Source organism: Carettochelys insculpta, chromosome 1 (assembly GCF_033958435.1).
Source record: "Carettochelys insculpta isolate YL-2023 chromosome 1, ASM3395843v1, whole genome shotgun sequence".
NCBI classification, from domain to species: domain Eukaryota; kingdom Metazoa; phylum Chordata; order Testudines; family Carettochelyidae; genus Carettochelys; species Carettochelys insculpta.
Window position 1 is genome coordinate 362,994,383 of NC_134137.1, and position 13,209 is coordinate 363,007,591.

General features: G+C 40.3%; 1 protein-coding gene across 1 annotated transcript in view; it reads left to right on the forward strand.

Moving 5' to 3' along the window:
• SEMA3A (semaphorin 3A) overlaps nucleotides 1–13,209 on the forward strand; it is a 221,023-nt gene that overhangs the window by 120,201 nt on the left and 87,613 nt on the right. Inside the window, exons 5-6 of the mRNA XM_074984169.1 lie at nucleotides 5,188–5,281; nucleotides 11,639–11,758. Of these exons, the coding sequence (XP_074840270.1) occupies nucleotides 5,188–5,281; nucleotides 11,639–11,758 (214 nt within the window). The remainder of the gene's footprint in view (nucleotides 1–5,187; nucleotides 5,282–11,638; nucleotides 11,759–13,209) is intronic.

Consider the following 13,209-nt stretch of genomic DNA (forward strand, 5'->3'; position numbering starts at 1 on the left):
GTTTCCTGGGTCCTGCAAGTTGTGGGTAGCTGGAAACCAGGCAGCAGTCTGGCTCCCAGCTCCCTTCCACTTCCAGAGAGGGAAAACTAAGCCATTTCCTGGCTCCTGCCAGGGACGGGGAGCCAGGAACCAGAGGCAGCCTAGCTTCCAGCTCCAATCCACTTCTTGGAGCCAGGAAACCAACCAGCACTACTGCCCTGCTCAGTTTCCCAGCTCTGCAAGTGGAGGAAAGCCAGGAGCCAGGCTGCTGCCTGGTTCCCAACTCCCTGCCACTCTAGTGAAGTCCTCTTGTCAGTGGCAGCAACCTGCCTTGCTTCTGCTTCTCCTGACAGGAGCAGTTTCCTGTCAGAGTGGCTGCCATGAGTCAGGCTGCCATCCCTAACACGATCTGACCCACGGCTGCTGCCCAACAGGAAACCACTCCTGTCACAGGGAGGCAGCTGCAAATCAGGCTGCTGTCCCTCTCAGGAGTGGTTTCCTCACTTCTGTCTGGTACGGCAGTTGTGGCTGCCGCCTGTGACAGGAGAGGTTTCCCACTCCTGTCAGGGGTGGCAGTCATGTTAACCTAAGACACGCACAACTTGATTGCATGTATCTCAAGGGTTTACTGTATTCAATATAGTGGGGGTAGAATTTCATTTACACTAAAGACATGCAGGGGCAATAAAGTGGGAACGCATTACATTTCCCTCCCTTTTTAAGCATCTTTCCTTTTGCAGAGCCTAGTTAGGGCTGACTGTAAATGAGAATAAGCTTCATAGGTCATTTGGTTACAATCAGTGCCATCAACCGGTCAGAGGGAGGCAAAAAGGACAACTACCCTGAGGCCAGGGGATATAAAGGGGTTCAGGCTTCCCAGCTGCCATTGCTGCTGCTGCTGCTGCAATTGTGACAATGGCCAGAGTCCTAAACCCTTTAAATTACCACCAGGCATGGCAACAGCTGGGCATTACTGAAGGGCTGGGTTGAAGAAGCTAGCCCCCAACTCTGTCCCTTTTTCCCAAAGCCCCATTCCTTTTGGGGACCCCAGAGCCACCCTCCAAATTTCTTCCACAATTCTGTCAGCAGCTCTGCTTTCAATGCCTTTCTTTGAAATCTGATTTTTATTTGTCCTTGTGCCCAGTTTGATCTTCATACAAGTCCCTGTGCCAGGTCTGCTTTTTTTTGAATGCTAGTCTTTGTACTTCTTGCTATTTTTGGATAGGGGACTTGCTTATTCATTAAGACTTGATGCTTTGCATTCAGATTCTAAATCCCAAGAGGCTTTTGAATTATGCATTCAAGCATTGTTTCCAAGGGCAAATAGTTTGCATACTGCCTCTCCCAAAGCCTTTATTTATTATTTGAATTGATGTTCCATTTTGGATCTATGGCCATCATTTTTAAAAATGATCATGTGCACATTTTTGTAAAACCTTTACAGATGAAATTTGACTTCAGATGCCAGTGTGATGATACCAGTTTCCTACTGATAAGCTCCTCTGAGGGCAGAATTGGTATCTAAAAACCAAAAAAAATAGAAGCATATACCCAAGTCATTGTTTCTAGCAAGATTCCTTTTTAATCCTTCTTCCTCTTATTTAAGTGTGCACGCAAGATCTTCTTAATGATTTGCTGTTTATTGCTTGCTTGTTTATTCTAAGGGGTGAAGTTTTCTCTGATTTATACACAGCTGTATTTGGGCAACACATCAAGAGTAGCATGCTTCCAGAGGCTTTCACACTAATAATGGTAAAAGTTTATTGGTCACATTATTAGTATGTATGTATGTATTTATTTATTTATTATTTAATTATTTTATTATTAGAGTCAGGAACTTAATGTCTTCACACGAAATTTAAACTGCAAAGTGATCACATGGTGGAATTTCTCCATTTTCCATCTTATTTGAAGAGGTTATTCCCCCCAAAGCCAAGAGCAGGCTGTATCATCTGTACATCCCATTAGCCAGATTTTCCACTCCGTTAGACCAGTTATGAATGATTATTAGTAGAATTACAGTATCATCAAACCACTGCAATAGAATCTAAAATGAGGGCCTTCAGCTATTGAATAATTCTCCGCATCTGTTTCTCATTTGTCTTGTAATGGCACACTGGATTACATTGGGATGATATTAAAACTGTCATGACACTAACTTTGTAATATTATCGGGGTATAGGCTGAGCAATTATTTACATTATGAAAGAATAATGCCATGAAAATGTATATTGATAATAAAATTTTATTAAAAATGGCTTATAGCATTAATGCTATTTTCTATTATTATTGTGCGGTACTAATAATGTCATCTACTTATTCCTTTAATTTATTATGCAAGAACTAGATTTGGGGCGGGCAAGTAAAGTTCAAACCAAGTTTTAATTTTTTGTAAATTAATACACTACAGTTAGTGATTTGAGGGAGCAAAGTCAGGAAATAGAGTTGGAGTGGTGGGTTGAAGATCATTGTTTGAAAACTAAACAAAAAAGGAGAGGTTGAAGGAGAGGATAGAGATGTCGTGATGCATGAGATCACAGAGGACACACAGAGACAGGGGGATAGCAAAAGAGAAAGTGCAGAGTTGGGAGATGCCCAGGTAAATGAAAAAGTGTGAATGAAGGTGATGAGAAAGGGAAGATGGGAGGAAAATATGGAGGCAGGTTGTCATTCTATCAAAAGCAATCCATCAGCCTATGATGAGGTAACAGGCTCTGTGGACATGGGGAAGTCCATGGATGTGATATACCTTGACTCCAGTAAAGCTTTTGATGCAGTCTCCTACAGCATTCTTGCCCATAAGTTAAGGGAGCATGGATAGGATCCAGGGACTATGAAATGGATAGAAAGCTGGCTCGAAGGTCAGGCCCAACAGGTAGCAGTCAATGGCTCAATATCTGGATGGAGGTTGGTTTCAAGCGGAGTACCCCAAGGCTCAGTTCTGGTGCCAGTGTTGTTCAACATCTTTATTAATGACCTGGATGAGGGACTGGATTGCACCCTCAGCAAATTTGCAGGCAACACTAAACTAGGGGGAGAGGCACATACGTTGGAGGGTAGAGATAGGATCCAGAGTGACCTGGATATCTGATGTGGTTCAGCAAGGAAAAGTGTAGAGTCCTGCACTGGGGGTGGAAGAATCTCAAGCATTGTTATAGGCTGGGGACTGACTGCCTAAGTAGCAGTACAGTGGGTTATGGGTTATGGTGGATGAAAGGCTGGATATGATTCAACAGTGTGTCCTTGTAGTGAAGAAAGCTAACGGCATATTAGCGTGCATTAGAAGCAGCATTGTGAGCAGTTCTAGAGAAGTGGTTGTTCCACTCTATTCAGTACTGATGAGGCCACATCTAGAATATTGTGTCCAGTTTTGGGCTCCCCAGTATAAAAATGGTGTGGATGTGCTGGAGTAGGTTCAGCAGATGGCAATAAAAATGGTTAAGCGGCTGGAGCACATGACCTATGAGGAGAAGCTGACGGGTTTGGGCTTATTTAGTTTCCAGAAGAGAAGACTGAGGGGTAATTTAATAGCAGCTTTCAATTTCCTGAAGGGGAGCCCTAAAGAGGATGGAGCATAATTGTTTTCAGTGGTGACAGATAGCAGAACAAGGAGCAATGGTCTGAAGTTACAGAATGAGAGGAATAGGTTGGGTATTAAGAAAAAGTACTTCACTGGGAGGGTGGTGAAGCACTGGAATGAGTTCCCTAGAGAGATGGTGGATTATCCACCCCTAGAGGTTTTTAAGTCCTGGCTTGACAAGGTCTTGGTGGGGATGACTTAAATGGGGTTGATTCTGCTTGAAGCAGGGGGCTGGACTAGATGACCTCCTGAGGTCCCTTCCAGCTCTGTGGTTCTATACTTGACTCATGAGGAGTGGCTGAGGGATTTAGGTTTATTTAAACTACCTAAGGGAAGAGTGAGGGGGGATTTGATAGCAGCCTTCAGATACCTGAAGGGTTTTTTACAGAGAGAGAGAGAGAGAGAGGAGAGGCTGTTTTCAGGGTTGACTGATGACCAAGAGGAAAAATGGTCTCAAGTTGCAGTAGCAGAGGTTTAGGCTGGATATTAGGAAAATCTATTTCACTAGGAAGGTGGTTGAGCACAGGAATAGATTAGCTAGAGAGGTGGTAGAATCTCCATCCCTAGAGGTTATAAACCCCAGCTTGACAAAGTACTGGCTGGGATGATTTAGTTGAGATAGGTCCTGCTTTGATCAGGGGATTGAACTTAATAACCTCCAGAGTCTCTTCGAACCCAAGGATTTTATCAGGGACTATTTCTTTCTATGCATCTGTATGACACCTAACACAATAGGACCCCTCAGTATAAATCCAATGAGAGGGGAAGGGATAAAAAAAGGGAGTTACAGAAATCTCCAACTGTAAGTAGACTCCATGGCATGTGCAGGTGAGCAGGAAATCCATCCCCAGCATATATTTTTTCTTATTCTTTTTAACATGGGAGATGTGGATTTTGTCCACAGCACATAAACTAGAAACTTTGTGCTTATTTTGATTGACAGATATGGCTCTGAGCCAACGAAAAATAACTAGACATACTGAAGTCCCATTGTTTTGTATTTATTGCACTGGATTTGTTTAGAGTTGGCTGAGATTTTATTTGATTTCATTTATATTTCATCTTGCTGTTTGCTCAGCACACAGAACTAGAAGGAATGCACTGCAATGTCCTGAAAGAAAATGACTACTAATAACAGGAATGAAGTGCATCTGTGATAAGAGAAATGCTAGTTGTTAAAAGCCCAAGTTAGCTGGAAGAGGATGCAACACTGCAATTTATGGTACAATTTCTCTTTGGAAATGTTGCTGTCATGAGCAGAGAAACATGCTTCACCTTTTTCTCTTCCCCAAACAAAAGTTCAAACACCAAGATCTTTACTCAGACCTTTCTCAGGCATACTCCCACTGAAAGATTATTACAGTTATTAGATACATATAAAAACTAGACTGGAGCTCAGGAGTTGCCTGAGTGATTTTTCTACTGATGTAAGACAAACAAGCTTGACCACATTCTTTGCTGTTGCAGACAGTTGTAGCTTCATTGACCTCTCTGGTCCTATGCCAGTTTGCTTCAGCTAAGGATTTGGCCCTCTAAAGTTATCTTGGATGCAACACTGTATTGAATCAGATTCAGTACTAGTGTCATTTTGTCAGATAATTGTATTGCTTTTTTCTTTTCCTCGACAGGACAACATTTTTAAACTGGAGGATTCTCATTTTGAAAATGGACGTGGGAAAAGCCCCTATGATCCCAAATTGCTGACAGCGTCTCTTTTAATAGGTATGTATGGTAGTGGAAAACAAGACCTATTTTCTCCATACAGATCAACAAGTTTGCTACAAGTATCAGGGGGTGGTCATGTTAGTCTGTGTCTAGAAGAAAAACAAGCACAAAAAACAAAACAATAACCACGGAGTCCTGTGGTACCTTACAGACCAATAGATTTATTTGGGCATAAACTTTTGTGGGCAAGAGGTTATTCCAGGAAAATTTATGCCCTAATATTTAAGTTTGCTACTTTTTTCCCATTCACTCTATTTCTCAGTGATAGCGGGCTTATTGTTGTTGTTTTGGGGAAGGGGGTTCTATGTTAAAATCCTTCCAGGTTGATTAATTAGCAGATGACGATATAACGAATGCCTCAAATATCAGTTGTTTTTGTTTGTTTCACCATTAAGGAGCTTAAGGTGGCAAGTAACTACACGTTCTTAATTTCACCTAAAATCAGTGGGAGCAAGAGACACTCGGGAAATTACACATACAAACTGAAAGACACTCATCCTACAGGTGACTGGGGTGGAGATCTAGAATCTGGGATTATGGGAGGTGGATGAAGTAGCATCTCGCTAAACCTGGAAAGCCAAGCCCCAGAGCGCATCCAAGGGTCACAGCTGCCTGCTTAGCTCATACATTCTACTTAAAGAAGTGAGCCACCTGGACTGTCTGCACAACTGTGCTGACCTCCTGTGGTTGCTGCCACATTGGTCCCTGCTCTTACTGGTCTCCTGCACTCCTGATTCAACCCATTTCCTGGTACCTGAGCTGCTTTTTACTTCTAGCTTCCATCTTGCTCCTGCTCTGTGTCTGATTCTTGGCTGTACTGACCATCCACTACTAGCCCTGACATTTAACTTCAAGTCTGCTTCTCACTGACACTGGCTCAACCTCTTGGCCCGACTCCAATCCTTAATGTCAGTTTCTGTTCGTGACTCTCACTCAGCCCATGGGTCTGGCAATTGGTCATTGGCTCCATCTCTGAAATCTATTTTCATTCTCTGTCCTCACATTTGTTCTGCCCACTAAGATATATTGCCTATGTCCCAGTTCATAACCAGCTCACACAGAGCCATGCTGAGGTTATTGAGGGCCCTAGGAGGACATCTATGTGAGGATAGGAATGTCTACATGCTTTCAAATGTGGGGTTGGGATCTAAAGGCCAGGGTTTTAAGAGTACAGAAGTAATTTCTCTTATTTCTACTGGAGTTAGGTGCCTAAATACTTTTAAACATCTCTCTCTAAAATGCTGTGGCTTCATGGAGCCTGTTTAGATTTTCTGGCCAAATTTTGCAAAGCAGATTAGGAGATTTAGATCTACATCATTCATTGACTTAACTGTTATTAAATGTGGAGTGACTAAATTAATAGAAGATGTGTGTCCAAATTCCCCACACTGCACTGAAAGTCTCTGCCTCCCTTTTTGTATTTTAATGTATATTTTTTCTTTCATTTTCTTACCTTCTTCTTTCAACAAAGCACTAGAATTGTGGGAAAGAAGGAAATAAAGAGGTCTTTCCACCTAACTTGAGCTGTTAAAACTTCATGGGTTTTGCAATGACTTTGTTCATGGTGTGGACCTTTGTGGCTCATAATCCCATTGGTCTGATGCTGCATCAGCGTCAAGAAGACATCAATGGACTTTCAAAAGTTCACTGTCCTCTGTCCTTCAAAAAGCCTCCAGAAGATAAAACCTAGTCCTGTGTGATTTAGAGTCTCTGTTATTTTCCAAACATTGGTAGTTGTAGGTTTTTACTCAGTGAACATTCATGCTCCATTTTCAGTGCAGTTGCTGATAAACAACAGCAAAATACCAACTCCAGAGTGTGCCTGGTTTTCTTGTTCTTGGAACTTCTAATGATGACAGGTGATGAGCTACCCTGAGGCCAGAGAGTTTTGTAAACAAGAATAAAGCACATGCCTTGCTACAACTTGCAGCCTGTACTTACTCCAAATGAAAAGGAAAGAAACATGTGCCTAAAAGGCTGGTATATAAATTAATGCCTAGAGCAACTTTAATTTGTGAGGGAGCTGCTCCCCTGGGATTGGCTCAACTATTTACTTTAATATTCAATAAAGAAAGAGGATGATGACAAGCTGACGTTACAAGATACACACTGTATGCAACTACACAAAGTCAAGAATCTGAACTTTCACATTCCATTTTTACACGATCCTGAACAAATATGATTATTTTATTTCCTTTAGCTTTGTGTTTAATTTTTCTAGCAATGCCTTTGCAAGCTTGGTAACATTCTTGCCCTCTCTGTATTTGTACTTTTTTTTTTGGCCTCTGCCATTGTGTGTGTGTGTGTGTATTTCTCCCACACTGCATCAATATCCTGATCACCTTATAGGGTTTTGACTCAGGCTGCAAGAGGATCTATAGGTTTACTTGCACTCTTGAAAATCAGGATGATGGATTTTTTTAAACCACAGGAAAATTTTGCCTGAGACTTCTTATTGGTTTCCTTATTACTAGATTATCTTATGGTCTACATTATAATACAATTGTGTAGGATGTTTTATTACTTTACCTAAGTGCTTTACAATGGGGCAGGGGGCAGACTCCCTCCCTACTTTCCAGTGGCTTGATCTGCCAGTGGCCCTCAAGCAGAAAATTGTTCTAGTGGGATGCATAGTCCCCACTGCAACTTCGTGGTCTCTGAAGCAGCTGGTACAGAACTCAGTGGAGGTGGTTTAATTTCAGGCATTTTGATATCTAAGAAAGTCTGGAAGTTTCTCTTAAAGCTAAAATGACGGAGAAAAACAATTCCGTCCAAGAAGACTTACAATGAGGAAGACAGTGGTTGTACAATTTAATGGTCTCCTCTATATTTGGAAAGTTTAGATACAATGTATCTGTTTGTCTACATGTGTTGACACCAGTCTTTTTGGCCAAAGAGATTTGTTTTCGCAACACCTAGCTCCTTACACAGTTCTCTGCATGCTGATGAAACATGTATTTTCTCTGTAAAGGGAATGGAATCTGTTTCTTTATGCTGACTGGGTAAATGAAGACTGATAATTTGAGATTTTCAGCTTCAGAAATTATTGTAAACTTTCTGAACTATAAATGGCATTTTTAAAGCTGCTAAATACAATGCTGCCAATTAATATGTTAATAGGAAGTAGGAGGGCTTGCAATGGTGTTAGCTGCTTTTTTAAATTTCTAGTAGAGGTGGGTAATTCACGCAAGTTCCAAAGTGAAGGACTGCAAGAACACCCCAAAGCTTGTATGCTCATGCCTAGAGAAGGGCAAAATTCTAATCCACATTTCTAACTCAAATTCTGGGAAGTCATTTGTGATCATCCTGAATCTAAAAAAATTGATCTGAAATTTCACACCTCTGGTGACATTCCTGCTGCTGCTTGCTCCTGGAAATAGAATGAGAACATCCCTTCCTGCAGTACTGGGCATTTAATCCTAGATGGAACAAGGAGGCAGAGAGATGTACAAAAAAATGAGCAATAATTTAAAAGTGCAGTGGGCTCAGTCCTTCAATCTTTACCCATGAAAACATAGTGTCTCTTACCTTACCCATTAAAACGGTCTCTTCTAATATCCATTGACTTCATTATTTGGATTGAACCTCTCAGAACTCTTGCATATCTCAGGGAATCAGTTCAAGTTGTAGGCAAAATATCAAATAATTATTTCCTTGAGGTAGCGGTAATGGAAAGCAAAAGTTTCCCTTTTACCTTCCTAAAACTAAATTCTATCCTAGTTCAGAACTCTACATAAACTGTCTTCTTCAACCTCTTCGTTAAATTCCAACCCGTCTGTGACCACTGGAAATGACAATCTCCAGCACATCAGATCAGACCATAACTATAATAATGTTAGATTGTCCTTTAGTGAGCTGGCACAAGCCAAAAGTCTGGCTGCTTTACTCACGTGAATGCACCTAAACAGTTGTACAGCTCTTCATGTATTGAATGAGATTCTAAAGGACTGTGAGACCTTGCAATGTAAAATATTACAAACATGCAGTCTCAATAAGTTGTTGAGCTAGTTTCTTAATTGTAATAATCTATTAAATTTGGGGTTTTTTTTCTTGAATGACCACTCCATCTGTAGACAGCTAAGAAATAAAAAAGGGGCTTGTTTTGTTGATTTATATTGATTTATCTTGACTTGCTAGGGAGTGGACCGAAAGAAAATGAGGAAAGGTTAAGGAAAGGTTAAGAGGAGCATCAAAGTCACAAGTGAAATGGTTATTGTGGTTTTTTCCTCCAAATTTCAGCTGCAGATGATGTACACAATAAGGGCTATAATTAAGTGATTGTCTGCTGTTTGAAAAAAAGGAGAAAATGACAGAAGAATGAGAAGTCCTTAATTAATGATATGCTGTTCTGTTTCACTTCTGATTACACCTCCTGCTGGGCATGACTGGTCTGTTTGCTTATAATCTCTGCTGTGAATTCATTCAGTTCCAAGCCTTTCTGCTATAATGTTTTCACCCTTCCTGACTTTCATGCATACCATAGGGTACACATTCATTGTAGCTTCAGTTGATAATTTTATGCTGTAAGTATTTCAGGGGGAAGATGCTATTGTTATCCAGTAGGTGTGTTTGGGTATGGCTGTCCCACCATGGAAATATCAAAAATAGGCACGATAAATCACAAGTCTGTTTTGTAAAGGTTGTTTTAAAATCAGGCTTTGGTGGGATCAATCTGACCAGAAATCTATCACTTGACCTTTAAAGAACTGTTGCTTCAGCCTCATATTTATCCTTCAGTCTAACAACTCTTTTAAGATGGGCAAATAAAATATTGGTTGAGAAGAATGACATAATTTTATTTTAAAAAATGAAGAGTTCTATGACACCTTAAAGACTAACAGATCTGTTTTTGGTATAAGCTTTCATGGATAAAAAACACTTCATCAGATGCACATTTTTATTTTAATTAACAAGTGAAATGATGGGCTGGATCTGCTCATACAGTATATATGTACTATAAGGGCCCAACCCCTGCAAAGTGCACTCTCACTTTCTAAACAGAGTAACTCAGCCAGATAACTCTGTGCTTACTTCTAACAAAAGTGGCATTCATTCCTTGAAACTTCGAGTGGTTAAAATTCTGACTATATCAAATTATTTTTCATGGAATTCATCGTTGGTCTATGCTAATGTGAATGATGACGCAATGCAGGCAACTATCACGAGATCTGAGCTTCTCATATTAAAATGGGACGCATCGTTCTTTGTCTCTCATAACCTGCATTCCTGCTGTTTTTTCCATCTATGGAAGGAATAAATTTTGTTATGTGCACCAAGGCATGTGTGGCTGTGCACCACCATTAGAAACACATGTTGTCCCCTGTCGGTGGCTGTGGGAGCTCTGCTAATCAGCTAGGTGGAACCTGAATCTCCCCTGAGCAGACATCCTACTTAATTTACTCTTCCCAGTGGTTCTGTTAATGATAAGTGACTCCCTACTCCTCCTCCCATTTTCTTTCCTTTTTCTCTCTTTTTTTCCCCTCCTTTCTCCCTTCTTCCCACTTCTTACTTTTTATATTTCACTGAGTTCTCTGTTCTTTCTCAGTTCTACTCCAGAATCTGAAGAAGTGGGTCTTTCCCACAAAATCCCATTAACTCATAAATGAAATTGTTAGACTTTAAGGTTCTGCAGGCCTACCTGTTTTGTTTTGCAAAGATACAGACTAACACAGTTACCTCTCTGAGACTATCACTGTCATTGTTACTTCAGACCTGAGATCAAATATCTTCCAATTGGCTGCTTTAGCAGGTACTGAAAAAAATAAAATAACAACAATAAAATAAAATAAAAAACTAAAACAAAACAAAAAAACAACCAGAGATGTGTCAGAAAGCTGTCAAAATTAACACTACGGTAGAACAGGTGGTAGTATGTACAGAGATCTGCAACAGAAGGAATACAGTTTTACTGTGATGTTACCAATGTACCTTGGTTCTTATATCCCAGCAGTGTAACTTCAAAGCCACATTTCCAACTCTTGCTACTTCATCACAAATATTTCAATATTTGATATTTCTCATAAATGCCCCAGCATCTAGAGGCAAGTGAGTATGTAAGAAACTTAGCTTCAATTAAAAAGAAAAAAAAAACGAAAACAACCTACCCAATAGCTATAAAATTTCTAGCCTTGTGGTTTCTTACAGAATGCTTAAAATATAACCCTAGAGCATCCTAAAAGCAAATAAATAATACCCACCCCGATTATTTTTCAAAACCTCACAGCTTTTAAGCCAATCTCCTGGTTTTTGGAGCCTGACTCATGATCAATGAATGCTTTAGGAATAGTGTAAAGAGGAGCAATATTTGTTCACTTCATGACAGAATATTTTCAGTTATCTTATATCATTCCTCAGATGGAGAGCTGTACTCTGGGACAGCAGCGGACTTCATGGGCAGAGATTTTGCCATTTTCCGAACTCTGGGGCACCATCATCCAATCAGGACGGAGCAGCATGATTCCCGTTGGCTGAATGGTATGTGAGACACACACTTATCCAGTGTTGTATTCATGTAGCCTTTAAAGTATAGCATACTGCAAATAGTTCCTTTCCAGTAACACCCATGGCCTGTGTACCTTTTCTGGATATGGAGCAGAATTTTGTCTTCAATCAGTTAAAGTAATTGAGAGTGATTTATAAAGGAGTGCTTTCTGGTTTTTAATTATGTTGAGATTTGTGGAGTGTGATTAAATTTAAACCATATCGAGAAGCAGCAGCTACAGCAGTATCATGTGGCAGGAGTAGACTGTTGTACATGTATGTTAAACAGGATATTCTGCAGCCTGAAACTACCAGCAGGAAGTCTAAGCACAGATGCTAGACAGAAAGAATGTTAGCTGGAGTTGCATCCTCTACAGACCAGTTCATAGTGCAATCAGATCCCAACATGCTGCAGTGTCAAAGGAGCCTTGGGTGCACTAGAACTTGCCTCTGTCACTGCAATCTTTGCTATTTTCACAGGGCGGAGTAACTTCAATGACACTATGTGCAGTTAACCAGTGGGACTCATAAGTGCTCATTTGGCAGTGCAAACACCGCAACTGCATGTGTTATCAAAGCATCTGTACATGCCAATAAAGGCCTGCGCCAACTCCAACTGAAGCCAGTTTTTACTAACTTCAGAGAGGATTGGATGGGTCATAAATGTATGTTTTATTTTCGTCCAGTAACATATTCATGCGTTTACAGTTATAAAAAGCCAGCAGGTTCCAATGGCTTGTTTAAAGACACTCCGGACAACCTCACATTTTTTATTGTTACTTAAAAGACCTAGATTTTGTAAAGAGTTGACAGTCTGTTTTTCTATAGATGCACGCTGCCTGCATTCCTATTTCTGAACCCAAAAAATGTGTTCAAATGTTTGCACTTACAGTCAGGATCAGGTACCCTATTTGCATCCACACTTCAGTAAAGATAAAAAGACGTGGATGCAATTTTTGCAAGTGCCATCTTTGGAAACAGGACATTTAGTGGAGAAGCTTGTAAGCTATTGCCAATAATTCTTGTCATGCTTTTATTATTTTGTTTAAACTACCAAATCTCTTGGCAAGAGATTTACTTTTTATTAAATGTACGGTCAGTGCCTAACACAACTGATCCATAACTGAGATCTCTGAGTGCAAAAGTAACCCAGATAATATAGATTTGATCTGACTCTGGTCCCATTGAAATTAGTGGCAAACTCAATGGGAGACAGAACAGGTTTGAGTCAACTGGATATTGCTTTTGCTAGCAATAGTCACCTAATAGCCTAGAAATCTTGTTGATTGATTTCTTGTTCTGTTGATAGACAGGTGTCTGCACTTCAAGGAGCATTGACATGGAAGTGAGAGTTTGTCACTAAGCTATATTGATACATTATGCCCAGAGATTATCTTGCAATGGGGTAGATTAATAGTAAAAATAGCACAGAATTCATGTCCATT